At 52.4% G+C, this 22,850-nt stretch overlaps 1 protein-coding gene across 1 annotated transcript; it reads right to left on the minus strand.

Annotated features, from left to right (window-relative positions):
• Window positions 1-884: 884 nt before the first annotated feature.
• On the minus strand, window positions 885-12,052 carry SMIM20 (small integral membrane protein 20). Its single transcript, XM_075544469.1, has 3 exons — window positions 11,843-12,052; window positions 2,505-2,561; window positions 885-1,446 (listed from the first exon to the last, which is right to left on the minus strand). Exons 1-3 carry the CDS (start codon window positions 11,949-11,951, stop codon window positions 1,409-1,411), a joined length of 204 nt encoding a protein of 67 aa, XP_075400584.1. The 5' UTR covers window positions 11,952-12,052; the 3' UTR covers window positions 885-1,408.
• Window positions 12,053-22,850: the final 10,798 nt, after the last annotated feature.

Consider the following 22,850-nt stretch of genomic DNA (forward strand, 5'->3'; position numbering starts at 1 on the left):
GGGTACAACTGTGGACATGCATATATGAGCAGCCTTTGCCAATCGGTTCAGCTTTGATCAAGTGTGGTCAGATGAGGGCGTGGCAGGCAACACACCTCCATCACGAAGAGCCCCTTTCCCAAGCATCAAGTCGCCTGGGCAGAGATTCCACTCAGGGACAAACCTGGGTCGGCTTCAGCCAAGTTGGGGTCCTAGAGTTCTCCTCCATGGGTTCAGCCTGGGCATCTCAAGGCTGGCGGACCCAGACTTGCCTCTTCAGAAGGCAGGGGGCCTTATGCCAGTATCTCCAGCGAACAGTGGCCAAATGTGTGCCTCCCGAGCGAGCTGCGCCTACTAAAACTGATGAGTTGGGCTTTGAAACTATCTGTCTTCTTGCTTCTTGACAGTAATTACATAATTGGACGAGCTACCTAGTACGGAAACTCCCACTGCACGATAATAAAATTATGTCCTCCTGAGAGATCCTTGGGTAATGCGAAGGCACTTTGGCAGGCAGAAAGATGGAAACACCGGGTCTCTTCAAAGCGTACACTCTAGTGGCTGGGGGTCAGGGCTGGGGCGGTGGGGGCCGAGCCCCTGAGCAAGTGAAGGAATTAAGTTTCTTCCCAGGAATCTTTGCAGCACCTGGTCCGGAACCCTTTCCCATGCAGCTCTGCAGCACCTGCTGGAGAACCGGCATTCGGTAAACGTTTGTCTAAAGCAACTTGCTATTTACCTTTAATGGTTTTATTTGTTTATCAGCAGATGAGCACCACCACCGCCAATTATTTAGTCAAATACGATCTTGTCAAATAGTCTCTCGGCAAATACAACTTTCTGGTGTAATTTGGTTCATGAAAGATTTACAGTGAAAGGAAAAAATAAATAAAAAGGCCGGACCATCGTAAAACAAAAATACATCATTTTAATACGCATTTTCCCTTCCATTCCTTTGCCACTGATTGCTCTTCCGTGCGCACCCATGAGGTTTGAGATGCCTCTTTCCTCCTTCCCACAGGGCGCCACCTTCAACTGAAGACGGGGAAGCGGGATGTTTATTTTTCAAGCACCTTCTTGTCCTCAAAGCCTTTTAATCAACTTTCATGTTTTCAAAGAGCCCTGCAGGCCGCTCAGCACAGCAGCACACGCACTTGGCAGACAAGGCAGCCCGGACGTGGAGCCTCCTGACGTCCGTGGACTTGAGGACCGGGAAGGCAGCAGGCTAAACAGACACACAGGCCCCACACCACGCAGAGCTGGGCAAGGATGCTGTTTCCGGAAAGCTGCTTGCACCAGTAAAGCCTTCCTGGGGGTGAGGCTTATTCCCGAGTTCTCTGGATGGGGAGCGAGGAGGAGGGGGAGCGAGGAAGGGGAGTGTCCGAGCTCAGTCACACACAGAGAGGGCTGGCTGACACCTGCTCCGCTCTCCTCACTTCCGGCCAAAGGGATCCGACCACACTTTCAGCCCTGTGGAAAGAGAGGGAAGAACCAGAGTGCATTCGTAATCTGCTACCATGACCCTCCGCCGCCCACAAAGGCTGGCAGGACTGGGCAACCATGAGAGCCTGCGATGGTTCAGACATCAACCCCACCCCCCCACAAACAGGACGATATGCATGTGGCCTAATTTAAAAAGAACGCCGCCAAGGACGACAATCGTTGTGACCGTTACTGGTGCTAGATGTCATCGAGGCAGGTCTGACTCCCCGTGACCTGGTGTAAGGCAGAAGAAAACACGGCCGAGCTTTGCACCAGGCGCCCAGGCCCCAATCCATCGGTAGGGCCTTCCTCTGTGTCGCTGCCCCTCCACTTTACCAAGCCTGAGTTTTACCTCTGAAGCCAGAAGTCTCGCCATCTCAGGCCACTTGGGTGAGCGTCCGGTAGTCAAGCACCGGCTGCAGAGGAGGGCCGGAGCTGCCGCACACTCGCAGCCCCACCAGTGCAAAGAGCTCACGGGTCAACAGGGTTTCCCAGGAGGGGGCGCCCAAGTAGGTGTTCTGCAACCCAGCCTGCTGAAGAGTTATTGACGCTTCTAAATGCCACCTGTTAGGCGTGTGTGCCCACTTCGTACAGAGGAGGAATGTGGCACCCTTGCCAGCCTCATCTGGAGGGAAATATGGAAACTAAAGGCTTGGGGCAGCCCTGATGAGATAAGGAGTAAGGCCAGACTCTACGGCAGGGGTCCTCAAACTTTGTAAACAGGGGCCAGTTCACTATCCCTCAGACCCGTGGGAGGGCCGGACTACAGTTTAAAAAAATACTATGAACAAATTCCTATGCACACATCTTATTTTGAAGTAAAAAAAGGGGGGCAAAAACACCCTGCGGGCCGGATAAATGTCCTCAGCGGGCCACATGTGGCCCGTGGGCAGTAGTTTGAGGACGCCTGCTCTATGGTGTTGCTTTTAGTGTGTTTGCAATCATTGTAGCAAACGTGAATGTGCACGCAGGTACACTCCCACCCCTGCACACACACACACACCACCACCACCCCCAGCATGGGCGAGGCTGTGCTGTAAGCTCACCTGGTGGCTGCACATCGGCTTGAATGACACCAGCCCGGTTGTCGGCTTGCTCCTTCTCTGAAACACACAACAGACCCATTCTTCTACAGGCAGGTGGGGAAGTAAAGGTGGGAAGCTGCGACAGTGGCGTGGGACGGGGAACAAACAACACGGACGGGCTGGGGCAGTCAGCGAGGCCAGACCTGACAAGCTGATCGACCCAGCGTGTGGACACTGGATCATGTCTGGGTTATTGTCCGGAAAAGCAGGAAACCTCAGTTGCAGAGAGAAGCTTCCCAACGAGCAGCTCTTCTCCGCCATCTCAGCATTTTGGGAAGGCAACAGCACAACAGAAAGCAGCAATGAGTTTGAAAGGGGGAGGGGGGGCGTGATACCCTGAGGGGGGAAGCTGCTGAAAGGCAGGAACAGTACAATGAACAAGAAAAACGATGCCGGTGCCATGTCTAAAAGGCACTCCACAGACCAGCTCAGCTCAGAGCTAAATATGCTATGTTTTTGATAGGAAGTAGAGCAGAAAATTAATCTTGGGGTGGGTGGCTTTGGTTTGGGTAATTGAAGCTTCCCTAATTGATTGCAGGTGCTGTGCCAATTAGTAAGCCCATCGCAGTGGCAGCGGCTAAGGTGGCAGCCGTAGAGATGCCCAGCGAGCGGGGGCCAGGAGCAATTGGGCATTTTATGTCTGTGGCTCCCAGCCCTCTGACACCGCCTTCTAAGTGGTTGAGAACGAGCGCACAGTGGTGAAAACAAAGACGTATTATTTCAAGGCTCTGGACAAACCAATGGCAGCTTTTCCGGAGGCAGACTCGCAGCCAGAGGATATTTACTACTAAATAGCAGTGATTAAAGGCTGTAATCAGACCGCTGTTCGAGTCTGGCTGCATCTGAATTTAGCTCCCTGTGCTTCTGCCTGCTGGCTTTCCTGCCTTGGCACAGGCATGAGGATGCCAGCGGTGGGGCTTCACCAAACCCAGTGTGCATTGGGCCTGCCTCCCTGGCGCGGGGACAGAAAGCCAGTCCTAAGTGACCCGCCTGATAGTTTTATCAACGCTGACTTTTCACCTTGATACCTAGGGCTCCGAGGGAGGGAGGGAGGGAGCTGCATCAGGAGGTGGATGCAGACCTCAGCTGGGGGCGGTACCTGTGCCTCTCAGGACCATAGCAGGGGAGAAAGGTCAAGCGCCTCTGGACCAAGCTATGCCCAGACGCCTCCACAGCAACACGCGTCCTAACCCCTCAGGGAGTAAAGGACTCGGGGTCGGCGGTCTCGCCAGCCACAGAAATGGACCTGCCAGTCCAGACCTGAAAGGCAGGGGCCCACTTCGTGATAATGTGGACAAGGAGGAGGGCGGCAGTCTTCCAATGTCGGGAAGCATCCCAGACTTCAGAAAGCCCGACCTCCCACTGTCCGAGCAAGGCCCATGCAGCGGGCCCACCGTTGGGCAGCCCCACAAGAGCTGGCCTGTGGCGGGGACAGGGCTCTGGGAGCCCAGAATGCAATGGAGACTGGGAAAAGGGAGAGCACGGCCTTGCTCACTGCAAGGCTGGAGAGATGGGGACTGGCTTTAACTAGGCCATCACTTCTTCATAAGCCTTGTCCCAGTGCGCCCACTCTGGCTTGGCAGGCAGGGCCTGCTGACGTAAGCTGCTGCTCACCACTGTCCCACCCCGGCCGGCTCTCTAACCTGGTGATGTGTTTAAATCCCCGGTGCCCGTCGCAGTCTTACATAAATTCCTGAGATGACCATGGGGTCCCGGGCTCTGCCTGCTGTCCCTGGATAAGGTGGGATGGTGGCAAAGCTCGATAAGGGAGCCAGAGGAAGCCTGGGACTCCACTGGGCATTGCCACCAGGCCCCTAAGGACAGCGTGGAGCCAGCAAGGAGAGAGCACATCCCCTCCAGGAGCGACAGGATTAAAGCCCCGGCCGGGCTGCAGCACTGCGGCTAGGCCAGCCCGCTCAGCTCTCCTTGGGTCTCAGCAAGCCCGACTCTGCCCCCTGGTGCTAAGGCAGCGGTCTGCGATGCAGTTTTAGTGGAGGATTTTTCTCTCCAGTCAAAAGGCCAACCAAGGTGGATTACCAGACCTGGCTATGCATGCAGACCGGCTGGGTTTTGTATGGAGTCAAGGGATCCACTCGTTTCTGGATCGGGTTGTGGAAAATGGAAACCTAGCTTCACACCCCGGTCCACACTGTACACCATTCACGGAAACCTAAAACCCAGAGCTGCATCAGAATCGGCCTCACAGTGCTTCCTGTGACAGCATGGCCTGGAGCACCTAATATGCATGCTGTTTTAAAAAGGCCACACGCCCAGGACCACCGCCCAGGCCGGCTGGCTACCCAGTCCCCCAAGCTCTCTGGGCACGGCTCCCACATGGTCCAGGGATAAAGTGCAAAAGTATTCAAGAGAAGCAGCAATGTCCGGGAGTCAGAACTGTGCAGACTTCCGGTCTGGATCGCTGCCTGCCCCTGCCCCCCATGCCAACTGTCATGTCCGTCGTGGAGGCTCATGGTGCTGAGGTAGTGTGTATACACTGATGGAGTTTCAGCAGGTTCATGACCGAGCTGAGCTCACCCTGCATGCCCACATGTACTCAAATAAGAAGACTGCCCAAGGTCCTGTATCTTAGAAGCAAGACGGACTCTTCTTTTCTGTGGCCACTGGACTGCTGCCTGTGGGCTTGTCCCAGCAGAGACCCTGGAGCCTGCCTGGGGACAGGCTAGCATCAGCTGAAGTACCAGCCTGACACTCAGACTCTGGAGCGCCCCCTCCCTTCTTGGCGACAGTTCCGCATCTTGCTTTCCTAGTAACTCCGTTCGCCAGCGCTGGCCTAGCCCTCTGGAAAGAGGGGGCCTCTCTGTGGACATGTGCAGGGCTCTCAGAAGGGCAAGACTCAAAGGCTAAGGAGGAGTGACCGGTGAGGGAAGGGCCAGTCATAGAATGTCCCATGGATCTGCCGTGACCATGCTTCTCAGAGCTGGCTGCCTCCACCAGAGGGGCAGCCAGGACCCCGAGTGTCCACAGCTTCCCTTCCTCCCTAGCTAACAGAAGAGGCGCCCTGCCCTTACTCGGAGGCTCTGTGCACCTGAGGCGTGGAAGATCCGCACTCTGCCCGCATCCCGCCCCGCCTCTTGTCCTCTTCAGTGACTTACTTAGGCCAAGAGCATCTCCCAGCACCTACAGCACCTCAATAGTGCCTGGCCAGCACCACAGTGGCCTCCTCCGCCCCAGGAGCCTCAAGGTGGGGCGGCACCGTCCTTCCTCGTCATCCCTCGCCCTGGAAGCTAATCCATCACCAGGGCCTGTGGCGTCTACTTAAATGCAGCTTCCCAACTCAGCCACTTCGCACAAGCTCCTGGGACTCTGGGGCTGTGGCCTGCCTACACCCCCTTAGCCTCTACCCTTGCCGCCCAGCATCTGGGTTCACTGACTCCACCGAGCCATCCCTGGATGGACTTCAGTTTAAGGACACTGAAGGGCCATTGAAGAATTTTAATAAAGCAAGTGAGGTGATCAAGTTACAAGAACTAATAGCGCCACCCCCGGGGGAGTGGGGCCTGTCAGCCACACAGATGGAGGGCTGGCTGTCCCACGCATGTTCTGACAGACAAGATGAGCTTCCCAGTTTCACATTCTCACCAGGGAAAGATCAGTAGATGCATTTCATGAAGAAGGAAATGGAAATGACAAAGAGGTGAGCTGCAAGGACTGGTAATTGAAGAATATGGGCCCAAATAAGTAACTTGTGATTCCTTAAAGCTCTGATAATACGTCCCGTGCTGGGGGGCAGGAGTAGGCAGGTCCACGCGGCTAAAAAGGGAGACTGCACTCATGCCAAAGGGGCCAGCGCACCGACGACCCCTGTAGTGCTCCCCGAAACCAACCAGTAAATCAAACGCACTGTGTCAAGTCATCCAACTCGTGGTAACCCTGCAGGGCAGGGTACAAGTGCCCCAGTGGCCTCACCATTCTCCCTGAGGGCGGGGCGTGGTTTGGAACTGCTGATCTTGCAGTGGGCAGTTCAAAGTGCAACTCGCCAGATCATATTGCTCACAGAGGACAAAAATACTAGTTAAACTTGAGATAGTAATCACCACAAGAATAAGCACTAGGATGGAAATCTTTCAAACTAGTTGGGGGTGGCAATAAAAATATACTCGAGGGAAGAGCCCAGTAGATGAGATGTAGAAAATAAATCCAAACATCCCCGTATAAACGTAATAAATTATAATACACTAACTAGTCAGAAGAAATGGTCCAAATGTATTTTCAAATTCCAGTTTCAGGCCAGGGCTTTGCACTTGTGAAAGGACTGGTAGGCTTGAACCTCTGACCCTCTGGTTGGCAGCAAAGCCACACACAGAAATAAAAAGGCTGATGTAAGAAGGCAGAAAACAGGACACCAGGAAAATACTACTCCAAAAAATAAGACTCATAACTATAATGCCAGACAAAACACCACACCAAAACCAAACCATGCCCTTGAGTCGATGCCAACTCAGGAACCCCAGAGTACAGGGCAGACTGCCGCTGTGGGCTTCTGAGCCTCTCTTCACAGAAGTGGAAAGCCCAGGGGCTTTGAACTGTGAGCCTTGCGGTTAGCAGCCCAGCTGGTAACCGCACCACGCCAGAGGGTCTCTCTCACCAGAGCGCCTCTCTAAAATACACTTGGGGGGGATAAAAAATCTACTATTAGGAAGAAAGAGATCCTCAACAGGATAAATAAGGGGCTCTGGCTGGAGCCCTGGTGGCGTCAGGGTTACAGGTTGGGGTGCTAACTATAAGCTTTCTATTCCCAAAAAGAGCCCATCTGGAAACCCGGAGGGGCAGTTCTACCCAGTCCCAGAGTTGCCAGGAGTCAGAATTGACTGGATGGCAGCCATGTGGGGTTTTGGGGGTGCTTAGGGTTAGAAGTGGGCTGCTAACCACAAGGTTGGTGGTTCAACTCCACCACTCTGTACATGGGAAAGAATGAGGTTGCCTGCTCCTAAAAAGGTTTATTTACAGACTCGGAAGCCCTACGGAACAGTTCTACTCTGCCTGATGTAAGGTCCGCGTGAGCCAGAATCACCTCAATGGCAGTGGGTCACGGTGAGGCAGTACCAGCTGCTGTGGAGTTGATTCTGATTCACATAAAACAAACGATGCTTCTGGGTTTCAAGGGCTGTGACCTTCAAGAAGCAAATAAATCACCAGGCGTTTCTTTGGAGACATCTCTGAGTAGATTCGAGGGCACAACCTTTCGGATGGTTACCAGCCGAGCCTTCAACTATTTGTGCCACCCCGACACTCCTGAAATGATCACTTCTATGAAGATTTATTCAAGAATATTCTCGACTGTGTATCTAACTCTATGGCCTCATCCAAATAGCAGGAATTAAAAGCTTGATCTGTAATAAACACATCTGGAACCCCACCCGACACTTAATAATTCTTTCCAAGCACACAGAGAACAGTTACAGAAATTGGTGGCACTGCTGGGTAGGTGCTGTAGCACCCTGTAAGTCTGCCAGTTCAAATCCACCAGCCATTCCACCAGAGAAAGATGAGGCTGTCTGCTCCTGTAGAGAAAGTCTCGGAATCAACTCATTGGCAGGGGTTTACTCTACTAAACCTGCCTTACTTAATTCACTCACCATCTGCAGTGCAGTCCTGGACACGGCAAGGAACAGATGAGGAAACAGGTGGGGGGCAGGGACGATTTACTATTAGCCACATGCTTGAGTCCCACCCAAGACCTGGCCAGAGTAAGTAAAAGGGAATTAGCAAAGTGGGCAGGTACAGGTTCCATCCAGTTTGAAAGGCGGATATGGGGGCTACACTCATAAAACCCTAAAAGCCCACCGAGTTCACGCTGAGTCATTGCTTGGCCGAGCCGGGGCAGAACTGCTCCACTAGGTGCCGGGGCTGAAAATCTTCATAGAAGCAGACAGCTTGGCCTTTCCACCCTTCTTGGGACGAATGGTGAGGGAGTTCCTGCCATTCACCTTTCGGTTAGTGGCCAATGCGTAACCCACTGCGCCCAAGGTCCGGATCTGTCATGACTGTCAGCGGTCCTGGCGCATCCCTGGAAGGCTGACAGTGGGGTTTGCAGCACACACCCATGCCCTGGTCATCAGATCTGGGGGATTTCTTGGGTGGGCTCAGCACCATTGACATTTGGGCCACATGGTTGCTCTCAGTGATTCTGGGCAATGGAAAGTCCCCCAACATCTACCCAGGAGAATCCAGCCCATTCACCCTTCCCCACCACATTCAGAAAGCCAAGTCACTGCCATGGAATCAATGCCGCTGGCAGCAGCCCTACGGGCCAAAGAAAAGCCCCTGCAGGTTCCAAGACGTGGCGGTTTGCAGGAGTACAGTGACGAGTCTCTCTCTCCAAGGCTCTGACAACCCAGAGCATCCAGATAGAGCCCTGTGCCTCCCAGGGTAGAGAGACCCTCGAGCCTAGTTCTCACCACAGCAATGTTTCCATCAAGACCCAAAGAACCACCCCGTAGCCCCAAGTTCTATTCTCCTCGACCCACCGCTACCCCTTGGGCGGTAGTGACCCCGAGGGCAGGACTGCCCCACAGGAAACCTGTCTTTGGGGTTGGCCGCCAAATGCTTAACCACTGCAACACCAGGGCTCCAGTGTGGAAACCCACCAATCAAACCCATTCCATTCAGTCAGTTCTGACTCACAGAGTTTCTGGACTGTGGATGGTTCCAGAAGCAGACTGGCCTCATGTTTCTCCCACAGAGCGGAGGCGCTAGTGGGTCTGTCTGAATCTACCTCCGACCTTGCGCTTAGCCCCCAGCAGAGAAAGGACTAGGAAATACATTACCCAAGGTCCCCCATGCATGTCGCATGCTGATGGGTGCAGGCTGGCAAGTAGCCTTCACGCCAAAGCCAGTTCCCTCTTGGCTGAGGGCAAAAAGCTGTAAGAACTAAGAGCTGCGGTGCACGCTCACCGCTCTGCCTCCAGAGCCCAGTGCAGCGCTGGAACGGGCAGGCCGTTTACACGGAGCTTCAGCCTTCAATCGCCCGGCTCTCAGCCTCTGCTGACACCCTCCAGGGGCAGGGCTGGTCCTCTTCCAGATGATTCTGGTTTCCTGGAGAACAAAATGAGCCTCAAATGCCTAATATTTTCTCTATGACGGATGGTTTCCAATGTATCAAAGTGCTAATCCTTGCTGAGGTGTAGGTCTCCGGGAAGGAAGGGCTGGCTTCAAGAACAATGGGATGTGCAGGATTAAGGAGGGAATCAGCTCTCCGCATTGTCGCCATCGTCATGTGCGCTCACTGTCGTGTGCGTGAGCATCTCCCGCCGAAGGAAAGCAGCAGACCCTGAGAAAAGATCTGAGGCCCACGGAGAGAGGCAGCGTGTCGCCTGGGTTGATGGGTTAGTATTAAAATGTTTCTGCTTGAAGACCTTGGTAGGAGGCACATGATGTACAGTCGGAATGCCTTTCAGCTTGGGGGACGGGGCTGTCTGCCTCCCCTCCACATGACCACCCCCAGATTCAGGCTCAGCTCTGGAGACAAAGGCCTGGGTGGTGGCCATGCCACTTCCTAGAGATATGACCTGTGTACATCATACCACCTCTCAGAGCCTCATTTTCTCCTTCTGACAAACACAGAAATCCTAAAACCTATGTAAGAATAGGCTTGTAAGTCAAGGCTAGCACACAATAGGTTGCAGGGAACACTTCCTGGAGGTGGACTGGTTACAAAGTGAGCTGTTGATCACAGGCCTCCCGTCACTCGGCAGGAAAGACGTGGCAGTTTGTGTCTGAAAAAACCCAGCCTTAGAAACTCGAATGGGGTCGTTTGTCCTATAAACAAAAGTCCACTGCCTCTAAGTTGATTCCAACCCAGTGACCTAGAACCCTCCGCCCTGCCGTCCAGTCAATTCTGATTCATGGCAACCCTACAGGACCGGGTAGAACTGTCCTGTGGGTTCTCGAGACTATAACTCTTTACGGGATAGAAAGCCCTGTCTTTCTCCCCAAAAGCAGCTCGTGGTTTCAAACTGCTAACCTTGGGGTTAGCAGCCCAACACATAACCACTAAGCCACCAAGGCTCCTCCTTATAGGACAGATTTAAAAAAAAAACAAATCTACTGTCACGGAGTAGATTTCCACTCATACGAACCCTAAATGTAGGGCAGAGTAGAGCTGCTCCCTAAGGTTTCCAAGGCTGTACAGGGACTATACCCAAACCCACACCCACTGCCACCACGGAGATTCTGACTCATAGGGACCAAACCCAAAGTCATTGGTTGAATCTTACAGCAGCCGTAGTGCCACAGTGGGTTACTTGCTGGGCTGCTAAACAAAAGATCAGTAGTTCAAAGCCACCAGTTACCCTGAGATTGATGAGGCGATCTATTCCTGGAAAGAGCTGCCGTCACAGAAACCCACAGTGGTAGTTCTACTGTCCCATGGGATTGCTGAGAGTTGGATTGGCTTGAAGCTTTGGGTTTGGTTGAGTTTACATGGGGATTCCAACTGGGTAGTGACCCTCTAGGGCAGGGTCAAACTGCTTCAGTGCTCAAGGCTGTATATCTTTTCCAGAGCAAACAGTGTCATTCTTCTCCTAGGGAGTAGCTAGTGGATTCAAACCGCTGGCCTAGCAGTGCAAAACCCAACACCGAACTCACTTCCCCAGAATCAAATCGAGGCCCACAGGTGTGGTTTATTGGTTTTGGCAAATCAATCTGTCTTGTAAGAAGTGCAGCCAGAGTGTCGTCAGAGGCAAGGATGATTAGACTTTGTCGTCCATACTCTGGACATGTCAGGGGAGCCCAGTCCCTGGAGAAGGGCACGGGGCTCGGTCAAGTGGAGGCGCAGTGAAGAGGAAGGCCCTCCAGGTGGACTGCCTCTGGTTGAGAACCTGGGCTCAAGCAGAGGGACAATCGTGAGGATGGCAGAGGACCGGACCGTGTTTTCCTTCTGCCCTACTTTGGGTCAGAACCGACTCCAAGGCACCTAGCAACAACCAGGCGTAGCCAGCTGTCGCCATTGAGTCAACGTCAACCGTTGGGCGGGACTTTCAAGGGTGTGACCTTCGGAAGCAGACCAAGCCCCCTCCCCAGGATGGGTTCAAACAGGAGACAGCCGCTTAACCCTCTGAACACTCAGGAGTTCACCCAAGGCGTTGCTTGCTCACCCGTCCCCACCCCTGCGCCTGCCGGCGCCGGGAGCGCGGCTACACCCTGACCAGTGCCCAGACGTGGGTGTGCGCGGCTCAAGGTCACAGGGCGGGGGCGGTGCTCCGCGCCACGTGGCGCTCGGGTCCGGGGAGGGCTGGGGGGACGGGGCAGGTCACCGCGCGGGCTCAGAGGTCACTCACTGTACTCCTCGAGCCGCATTAAGGGCCGGAAGTAGATGGGGTAGAAGGCAGCGCCGAGCACGGAGACGAAGCAGCCGAACACCAGGGCGGTGCGCAGGTTCCGGCGCATGGTGCCCGAGGGCGCTGCCCGCAGTGGCCGAGCGCCCGCGGCCGCGATCCCGAGGTGACCCGGCTCAGAAGACAGCAAGCGCCTTTCGCTTCCGGGCCTTCGGGGCGGGGCCAGGGAAAGCGGGGGCGGAGCCTGAGGATAGGGCGGTCCTGTGGGGCGGGGCCTGGAGAGGGTGGGGCTAGGGGCGGGGCCTGGCCCTGGCCTAGACCGCGCGCTGCCTCTCCTGCAAGGAGCATGTGCCCTGCAGGGTGCGCGGCTGTTGCTATGCAGCCGGCCGCCCTTGGCCTCTGTTCTACCCTCTTTGCCCTTGGCTGGTTCTGCTCGGCCACTCCACTCCCCAGTCCCCCTTCGCCAGCCACGCTTCCATGTGCTTCCACCCACTAATTAGTTCCGAGTGGCTGTCCAGCACTGGTAGTGTAGGGGTCATCTGTTGGGCTGCTAGCCATTAGGTAATAAGTTCAAAACCACTAGCGGCTCCGCAGGGGAAAGAGGAGGCTTTCTACTCCTGTAAAGAGTTACAGTCTTGGACACCCACAGGGGCAGTGCTAACCTGTTCTAAAGGGTGGCTGTGAGTCGGCATCATCTCCATAACAGTGACTGGTTTGGGGCCAATACTCCACCTGAAGCAGAATGTTCTCTCTGGCTCCCTAACATACTCTTCTGATCTCTCAGCCTTAAGGTGTTCTGGTGGCACAGTGGGTTAAGGGGTGGGCCACTAACCACAAGATTGGTGGTTCAAAACCCACCAGCTTCCCTACGGGAGAAAGATGAGATATTGTGAAGATGTACATCTTCGGTAACTTACCAGGGCAGTTCTACTCTGTAGGATCGTTATGGGTCAGAATGGACCTGATGATGGTTGGCTGTTGAGCTTAACACTCCTGCTGTACTGGTGAGGGGACCACGGCTGTGCTGTGCTGAGTTGTGTAGCTGTCTTGGTGACTTGTAGGGGTAATCCTGGCCTGCTGACCAATTGGAAGATTAGAGCCGTTCCCATTGATAAGGAGACACTTTAGAAGAAGCCCTGGAAACCTATTAACAAAATAAAACAAAACGAAAAACCCCAAGCCATTGGAAGCTGTAGGGCACACAAGAGGTCTCCATGAGTCAGAATCCAGGACACTTTGCTGCAGAGACAATGGACAAATGCCTGGAAGACTGGTCCCCAGGGAGGCTGCTGAAACCCGAGTCCCAGGACAATGACTGTTCTGGAAAGAGTATTGTCAAAGTCCAAGAGACAGAACTGAGATGCTCCATCCGCTGTGCCCCCTGCTGGGAGGTCCAGGCTAAGGATGAGGAAGGACACCCAGGGATCAGGGCAAGGCAGACAGCAGCTAGTCCTACCCACCAATGGTCAAACAAAAGCCAAACCACTATCAGCAAGGTGACTCAGACAGACAGCAGTCCTAGCTGAGAGAACAGAAGACAGACCTTAAAGACCAGCAAACTCACTGTCTTCAGGTCAATTCCCTTGACTCAGAGCCACCCTATAGGACAGGGTAGATCTGCCCCCGGGTCTTGCTGATCTTTCTCTGTGGCCACAGCTAACCCAGCAGGACATCTGCTACCCCACCAGTGCTCCAAGGACACAGACCTTGTTGGGTACGGTTGAGCTGGTTCCGACTCATAGTGACCCAGTGTACAACAGGAGGAAGCTCTGGCCCATCCTACGTCATCCTCACAATTGCTCTTAGGTTCCACTCCTGTCGCTGTCACTGCGTCAATCCATCTTGTCAAGGGTCTTCCTCTCTTCGCTGCTTTCCACTTGACAAAGCACACTGTCCTTCCTCCAGGGACTGGTCTCTCCTGACCACACGTCCAAAGTACCTGAGACGAAGTCTCCCCATCCTTCCCCCTTCAGGAGTGTTGTGCCTGTGCATGACCTGCCTCATCGTGACCCTCAAGGAACAGGGTAGAATAGAAGTGCCCCTGTGAGTTTCTCAGTCTGTAACTTTTTATGGGAGAAAAAAGCCTTGTGCCCCCCACCCCCACCCCCAAGCGGGGCTGGTGGTTTCAAACTGCAGACCTTACAGATCGCAGCCCAAGGCATAACCGTTCCTCCATCCGGGCTCCTTAGTCTTTCCTCAGCCCTCTACCAATAAAGATGATACATGTAGCCTGGTAGGGAGAGTGGACAGCATATTTATCTTGACCGGCAGCACTATTTATTTTTTAAAAAATAGATCTTAGCTCTCTTAGAAATGTGCTGAGCGCAAGCTTCCCCTTTCTTTGTGGCTGGTAGTTGATTCAAGCTACTCTCTAGCTCCGTGGCCCCCAAACATAAAGATCAGTGATTTGATCTGTCTGCAGCTAGAAGGACAATCTGCCGTGCCCTGAACCCCAGGCAAAGTGGGGGGTAGGGGAGGAGGGGGAGGGCTGACTCTTCAAGGAGTGAGATGTGAGCCAGCCTCTTGAGGTCCAGCGCACAGACGCAGAGATGGGACAGACACCCAGAGTAACTTCCACGCATCTTAATACAACACATTTAAGAAGCCCTGGTGGCGTAGTGGGTAGGTCAGCAGTTCCAAACCAGCAGTCACTCCACAAGAGTAAGTGAGGCTTTCTACTCCCGTGAAGACTTGCAGTCTCGGACACCCACACGAGCCATCTTACCCTGTCCTGCTAGGTCCCCTTGAGGCAGAGTTGACTTGATGGCAGTGAGTTGGATGCTATGCAGAAGATTTATCCAATGCCATGCATCAGGACAACTCAACGGTACCTGGTCACAAACCCCATGCAGGGGTTTTTTTTTTTTTAATCTTTTTCCCCGGAAGTAGATCATCACAGGCCTCTTCTGGAAGCTCCATTGGCATTTGAAATACTGGTGGCATTTGAAATCCTGGTGGCATCGCTGCCAGCATCATAGCAACATGCAAGCCGCCACATTCTGAGAAAATGATGAAATGATATTTGGAGGCCTCCGCATTTCCTTTTAGTAGCTCCCCTGCCGGCCCCCACTCCCGCCATGTGCTTACCTTTGTCCATTTGGGTTGCCAGCCACGAGGGGTCCTAGTGGATACAACAATCAGCACAATTACCTGCAATACAAGGCGGAGACAGAGGGCTTGAGGCTTTTTGCAGGTGTGCCCAGGATGTTGGTGAAGCCAAAGGATGTCTGGGTCTCCAGGGCGGTGTTTGCGGCAAGAGAGGGAGAGAGTTGGGGGGAGGGTAAGGAGATGGAATGCTAGTGCAATCTGTCAGGAGTCTGGGGATGCATATTGTCATCTCAATCACTGAGAGGAAAAATTGGTTTGGACGCCTACCCGGCACTCTCTCCTTCTTCCCTTGGCTATAAAGATTGAGAGTTTGCGGGGAACAGACCGCCAGCCGTGTCTCGTGCGTGGTTCAGACAGACATCAAAGTTAATCTGCTCTGTGATCTGAGCAAAATGGTGACAAGGGTTCCCTGGGACAGCAGCTCCACTAATTGGGGCCCAGCTGCCCTGCAGCCTTAGCCTTCCTCTCTGCAGGAGAACAGTTGCCCTGGAAGCTCCTCAGGCGGCAGGACAGAGTAAGGGGAGGCAGGATTGGCCAGACCTGGACCTTTTAGCTTGTGATTATCAAAAGGGCAACCAAGCACGGGCCATGTCAGCGTCCTTCACCCAGGCAAGTCGATGATGGCATCATGTATACCATGTTGCTCAACCACCCCCATCTCTAGATTTTCCCATCACCCCTCAAAGAAGTTCAGTGACCCCTTAGTAATGCATCCTCCTTCCCTCCTGCCTCTCCCTCCCCATTCCCACTGAGAGATACTGGTCTCTAGACACCTACTCTAGGTATTTCCTATTTGTGGGATGTCATAGATTGAATTGTGTTCCCTCAACGTAGGCACCAATTTGGCTGAGCCATGATTCTCTGGTTTAGTAAGTAGGGGGGGCGCTCACGATCCCCTCCCTCCCACCCGGCTCTTCCCACCCCAATCCCCTGTTGTGCTCTGATGTGATAAACCAATCAGTTGTAAAAGGATTAAGGATAGGGCAACACCCTTAATCCTGTCCCAGTGGGGATCTAAAGTCTAGAGAGTTTCCCTGGGGTGTGACCTGCAGCAGGTTTTTCTTTCACAAAAGACAAAAGGAGAAAAGAGCACCGAGGGAGAGGTCGGTGGGTGAAGGTGTACTATCATCCAGGAAGGAAGCCTGGAATGAAGCGCGGGGTGCTGTGGTAGTTACAGAATCTGGCGTCAACTTGCGGAGGGGTGAAGTCTAGCCTGTCAATCAGGTCACAGGGAGATAAACGGCTTGCTGGAAGTGGGACACATACACTCCCTGAGAGACATTCTTGTTGAAAAAACACATGGAGCTATGCTAGAGCCCTGGAACTGAAGGAGCCAAATGGAGACCCCTTGTGTCGGACATATGGGCTAACATCAGATGTATGGAGTTGATCCGGACTGGGCTGGGATGTGTTCTCAATATGAAGTTGCTCTTGTATATAAAGCTCTTTCTTATACACATATGAGTGTCTACGAATTTGTTTCTCTAGTCTACCTGGACTAACAGATGCATCTTTTGGAGGTTGATGGGACATCAGTTGTGCGCACACCACAAAGGTGGTTGTTGTTGCCAGATTCTGACTCCTAACAACCGTATGTACAACCGAGCAAACCCCATCTGGTGCTGCACCGTTCTCCCAATTGTTGGTGTGCTGGAACTCATGGTTGCAGCCAGTGTGCTTGCCGATTCATCTCACCGAGGTCTTCCTCTTCTTTGCTGCCCCTCTACATTACCAAGCACCATCTTCCTCGCTTCGCCTGATAATGTGCCCAAAGCCTCACCATCCCTGCTTGCTTCTAAGGAGCATTCTAGCCGTGCTTGCTCCCCAAGGAATAAACAAATCTGTTTTACAAGAATACAATTAAAATGCTCCGTTTAAGAGAGGAGGGGGAGACTTTGACTTGTTGACTTTGGACGCACCATCAGGACAGCTCAATCCCTAGACAAGGTCTCCATGTTAATTTTAAATGGACCGCTACTCAGCTGTGCAGAGAAATAAAGTCGTGATACACGCTACATACATGAAGGGGCCACGAAGACATGCTGAGTGGGCTACGTCAGTCACAAGAAGACAACTATTGACGTTCCCCTGCCTTCGTCATCTCGTGCTGCTGGAGCAGAAGGGGCACAGGTGGGTGACTTCAACAAGCAGAAAGTTCACTCTCCAACAGTTTGAAGAGACCGCAGGCCTGAAATCAGAGCGTTGGCTCTGAGGGAATGCTTTCTTGTCCTGTGTCTCCTGGTTCTAGGACCCTCCCAGCGCTGGAGCGTCAGATGTGTCCCATCTGCACGTTTTAGTTTCCTTCCTGCCACACTATGTACCTCACAGATTTCGACTACTGTCTGTGTCACGGCCAGAGCTAGGTTTCCGGTCTCATCCTTTCTGCTGAATGGCAATGTCACCTGGCTGGTTAAAATCTTCAGATTTAAGACCCATGTCTTAGGATTCTCTAGAGCAGTGGTTCTTAACCTTCCCCATACCGCGACCCTTAAATACAGTTCCTCGGGGAAGGGGAAGACAAAAAAAAAAATACAGTTCCTCATGTTGTGGTGACCCCCCAACCATAAAATTATTTTTGTTGCTATTTCATAACTGTAATTTTCCTACTGCTAGGAATCAGGCGACCCCTGTGAAAGGGTCATTCGATGCCCAAAGGGGTCACAACCCACAGATTGAGAACCGGTGCTCTAGAGAAACAGAACAGAGAAACACACACACACGTGGGGTAGGAGAGATTTAAGTCAAGGGATTGGTTTACAAAATTATGGAAGACTGGAAGGTCCTAAATCTATTAATCTATAAATCTATTAGATGACAGATTTTTGGGGTAGGCATGTATCCCAAAATCTAAGGGTCAGATGAGGAGGTAGTTGTGGGATTGAAAGAGAGAGCTAATTCTGCCAAAACACCTGAAGGCAGACCACCTTCTAAGGATTTCTTTCACCAGATTGACGGACGGCATCTGGTTACATGACATTGTATTATGGAAAGTGATTATATCGCATCATATTTGAGTACATCATAGAATAGCAACTGGTCCAGTGTCTGGCAGAATCACCCGGAACCATGGCCTGGCCAACTTGACAGATTCAATTCTAGTGTATGTGCCACACATCACAACCCACTTACCCTTGCATCCTCCTGGTCCATCCTGGCTGCCACTCTCTCTTGGTTCGAGGCCTCACCTGCTCACCCTGGCCCTGATCTCTCGATGGATCTCTCATTTATCACTCTCTTCCTTCACTGAACTGCCTCTCATTCAAAAGGTAGCGCAGGCTGTCTTCTGAAAACATTGTCAATCATGGCTTGGCTCAGAAGCCTCCTGTGCCTCCCGGAAGTGAGGATTACTCACCCTGGCACTCAGGCTATGCTCAGCACATGTAATTAAGTCGAAAATCTCAAGATGAGCTCATGCAGCGTGTAGCTGGTGTTGTTATCAGCTGCCACTGAGTCAATTCCAACTCACGAGCCTATGTGTGCGGAGTAGATGACTCTGTAGAGTTGTCACGGCTGTGACCTTTCAGAAACAGAACCCCAAGCCTATCTTCCGAGAGGCCTCGGGGTGGGTTCGAATTGCCAACCTTCTGGTTAGTAGTAGTTGAGTGTTTAGTTTGGTTCCTAAATCAAATAAGGAAACAGATATTTGAGACACAGCAACACCAAGGCAAAGGCCATGTGAAGATGAGGTGGGAATGGGAGAGCTACCACAAGCCAACCAATGCCAAGAATTGCTAGCAACCACCAGAAGCTGGGAGGGAGGCATGGGTCAGATTCTTCCTCGTGGCCTGAAAGTCCTCCCTCGGAAATTCTAGAAGAAATCAGCGTTGCCAACAACTTGCTTTTGAGCTTCTGGTCTCCCAAACACCTGGTGTTAGAATCTACTGTTCGTGATCATTGGCTACAGCACGCCAAGGGACTTAGGCAACATCTGGCCCGCAGGCTAGGAAAGGTGGAAATCTCTGCCTTAATGAGAAATGGGCTGGCCCAAGCGGATCTCCTGCCTCTGGAATTTGACCTGGTGAGCTGGGGAACTTCAGGAAGTTGGCAGACGGGGCAGAAGCTGGGCAGACGTGGAGAGGTAGGTGGTAGTGGCCTGGGAGTGGGGGGAAGGCTGTGAGTAAGCCGTGATTATGAGTCAGCACAGGCTGCCAGAGGAAGGCTATCCTGAGTGCACCGGGAGGGAATTGCCACAAAATCGCAGGAAGTGGAGAGTGATGGAGGAGAATGAAAATGAAGAGCTACACATTCCTGTGCTGAGAGAAAAATCGCATCACAGAACTTCCTGGGATTCATTTATTCATGTGTTTCTGCTTTGTCTACCATTTTTGTTGTGCACCCGTTAGGTGCCAGGCCTTAATATAAGCATGAGACAAAACCTTTTCCTGGTGGGGCTTATGTTCCTGTTACCACTCACTCACTGCTATCGAACCCATGCCGACTCGTAGCTGCCCTATAGGACGGGAGAACCGCCCCTGTGGGTTTCCCAGACTGTAACTCTTTATGGGAGTAGGAAACCCGTTAGCAGGGTTCCAGTTAGGACAATGAAACTGGGGGGTTGGTGTGATGGGGAGCCATTAAGGGACCCTGAACAACTTTCTACTTCCAGCGTCTTCCAGGGCCAGGAGTTCTGTGATTCCTACTTCTCTAGTCAGCTAATACTTCCCTGGGCCACTCCCATGAGTCCTTGGTGGCCCCGTGGGCTGCTAACCACAGAGTCGGTGGTTCCAACCCATCAGTCAGTTGCCTGTAAACAACCGGCTTTTTGCTTGGTTGCCCATGAACAAAATGAAACAAAAAACAAGACCAAATCACCACCATCAACTTGATTCCAGGTCACCGTGACCCGATGGGTTGGAGAGTGGGTGGCATCATGGGGATTCCTTGGGTACCATCTTTATGGAAGCAAATCCCCAGGACTTTCTTCAAAGGTGAACCTGAGGGGGCTCAAACCACCAACCTTTAGGTTATTAGGTGGATCCACACCATTTGCATTACCCATGGGCCTCCCCTTGCCTCTAAAACTAAAAGACCAAACCCACCGCCATCAGAATCAATTCCAACTCTCAGCAACTCTGTAGAACAGAGCAGACAGCTTCTTGGAGTTTTCTGAGACCTTAAGGCTTTATGGGAACAGGCATCCTCATCTTTCTCTCGGGATTGCTGGGGAGTTTGACCTGCAGTCTTGAAGTTAACCGGACAGTGCTTAATACATAGTGCCACTAGGGCTCCTTCCTAGGGCTGGGGCTGTCAGCTGGACTGCTGATCTGTGACATCTCCCAGCATGGCCGCTCAGTGCTGAGAGGGAGCTGCTCAAGAGAACCAGGTGGACACTACAAGATGTCGTCTCAGAAGTCACACACATTCATGACAGCAGTAGTCTCAAGTCTAGCAGGTCACAGAACTAGAGTAGATTCAAGGGGAGGAACTGGGCACAGGAGGTGTCTAGCGGCTGTGACAAAGAATTGACAGCTCCCTCTTATCTGCCACAAGAATCCTGCCTTGGTGGAATAGTGGTTACATGTTGGAACTCGATCCGAAAGGTCAGCTGCTCCGCAGGAGAGAGAAGAGGCTCTCTAATCCAACAAAGAGTTACTTAGCGTCTCTGAACCCCACAGGGGCAGTTCTACCCTGTCCCATGGGGGCACTATGAGTCGGCGGCCAGGAGTTTGATTTTTGAGTTTCATCTATCACAGACAGTTCTCATGACACAAATCCCATATACTGATTAAAGCACTTGTCACCTCTTGCCAAATATTACAATTATTTGAGTGTCTCTTTAACCCCTTGTATGACCTACAGAGCTCCAGTGGCACCGTGGGTCATACACTGAGCTGCTCATCACAACGTCAGTGGTTCAAAGCCATTAGTGCTGCTCCGTCGAAAGTGGGGGCTTTCTGCTGCCTTATCTGTGGACAGCTTGGGAAACCCAAAGGAGCAGTTCTGCTCTGTCCTCTAGACTCGCGATGAGTCACAATTGACTCGATCGCAGTGGGCTTGCTGGGTTCCTATCTGTGTCCTGCGAGACTGTAACCAAGCACAGCTAAAAGGAAAGCGTTCTTCTCTCACAGGCTGAGGCTGAGGCCCAGGATCAGTGCTGCTTCCTTTGGACGCTTGCTTGGATGGAGAATCTGTTTCAAGTCTTTTTTTCACTTCTGGTAGCCGGAGGGTCACATGGTGTCCTCTCTCTGTCTCTCTGTGTCTCTTTGCAAATGTCATTGCTGAAATGGAATGATGACCCGCTTTTATTCTTGAGATGGTTGACTGTCAACCAATTCTTTGGGGGCACATTAGGTTACTATGAGCTGGAACCAACCAGATGGCACCGAACCACAACAATGCCCTCAACATGAGTTGGTATTAGCTGAGCCAATATTGCCAAAGACCCTATTTCCAAAGACGACCACATTCACTGTATCAGGGGTTCATTCTTCAACAGGTTTTGGGAGGTGGGCCCATAATTCAGCCCACAATTCAGCCCATAATACTCACATCCTAGCTCCACACCTCTGACAGGAGGGCCCATCAGATTTATCCCAGGGCGCTTTCAATACCACAACCGCAAAAAAAACAGGGGCACACGTTGACGATGGGCTCCATCTCGTCAAATCACAGCTGGGATCTCATTTCACCTTTACCTTAATGCTAGATGCAGCATCCTCCTGACAGGTGGGTAAACTGAGGCACAGAGGGATTTCGGCCTTGCTCAAAGCCATGTAAGTGGGCAGGAAGTGAGTCTGGGCTCACAGTCACTCTTTGATTGCCTCCGTGAAATCTTGGCTCCAGGGAACAGCCCCATGTCCAATCTGAGTTTGCATTACTCAAGTGTCCCTGGGCAGAAGAACAGAAAGAGGAGGGCAGTGTCATGGATTGAGTTGTGCTCCCTTAAAATGTGTGCTGTGACTTCTAATCCCTAAACCCCTGCAGACAATTCCATTCGGGTGTAGGCTTTTCTTCACTGTGTACTGTGGAGGAGATGGGACACATTATCACTTGTCCTTAGCCATCATGGAGTCTGTGCCATCTTCCGGTGACTCTGCGAGCAGTGAGGGACGCAGGTGGGAGAGAATAAATGGCATGCTGCATAAAGATCGAGAAGAAACAAGACCAAGAGAGTGCAAGGTCTTCCTCTAGAGCCTACGGAGAAAGCAAGCCTTCCCCAAGAGGTAGTGACCTGGGTTCAGACTTCTAGGCTCTTAAAGGTATGCCTGACCCAAGCCAGGGTATTTTCAGTTGCTTCATATGCATGTGAAAGTTGAACATTGAATAAGGAAGACCGACATACTTGTATTTGAATTCTCGCGCAGGTAAAGAATATTGAAAGTACCATGGACTGCCAAAAGGACACACAAATCTGTCTTGGAAGAAGCACAGTCAGAGGGCTCCTTAGAGGCAAGAATGGCAAGCCCTTGGCTCAGGCACTGTGGACATGTGGTCAGGAGAGACCAGTCCTTGAAGGACAACATGCTTGATAAAGTGGAGGGGCAGTGAAGAAGAGGAAGGTCCTTGATGAGATGGATTGACACGGTGGCTGCAACAATAAGTTCAGGCACTGGGACACCTGTGAGGATGGTTCACGATGGGGCAGAGTTTGGCCCAGTTGTTTATAGGGTCGCTATGGCTCAGAACTGACTCAATGGCCCCTAACAACACCTACAGGTCCTAAATGGAGGAGCTAAGTATCTGTCTGGAGACACACACACACACCCCACCCGCCCCACTGGAGGCATCTCTGGGACAGTAGCACTAAGGAACCCAGCCCAGGAGGAGGAAGAAGAAACAGCGCAGCATTGGACAGAGGAGAGTGAGCAATTTCTCCAGGTGTCTCTGGGTGACACATTACACAAGGGTTCATATTGAGCACCCTTGGATAGCCTGCTTAGCAGAGAGCCACGTGCTGGGGAGC

The sequence above is a fragment of the Tenrec ecaudatus genome, chromosome 3, assembly GCF_050624435.1.
Source record: "Tenrec ecaudatus isolate mTenEca1 chromosome 3, mTenEca1.hap1, whole genome shotgun sequence".
Taxonomy (NCBI): Eukaryota; Metazoa; Chordata; class Mammalia; order Afrosoricida; family Tenrecidae; genus Tenrec; species Tenrec ecaudatus.

Excerpts from the sequence above, each read along its gene's own strand:
- SMIM20 (XM_075544469.1), bottom strand. The coding sequence starts at position 11,951 with ATGCGCCGGAACCTGCGCACCGCCCTGGTGTTCGGCTGCTTCGTCTCC. Across the intron at positions 2,562-11,842 it reads AATGCGGCTCGAGGAGTACA|AGAAGGAGCAAGCCGACAAC; the intron begins GTGAGTGACCTC and ends TGTGTGTTTCAG. Across the intron at positions 1,447-2,504 it reads AGCCGATGTGCAGCCACCAG|GGCTGAAAGTGTGGTCGGAT; the intron begins GTGAGCTTACAG and ends CTCTTTCCACAG.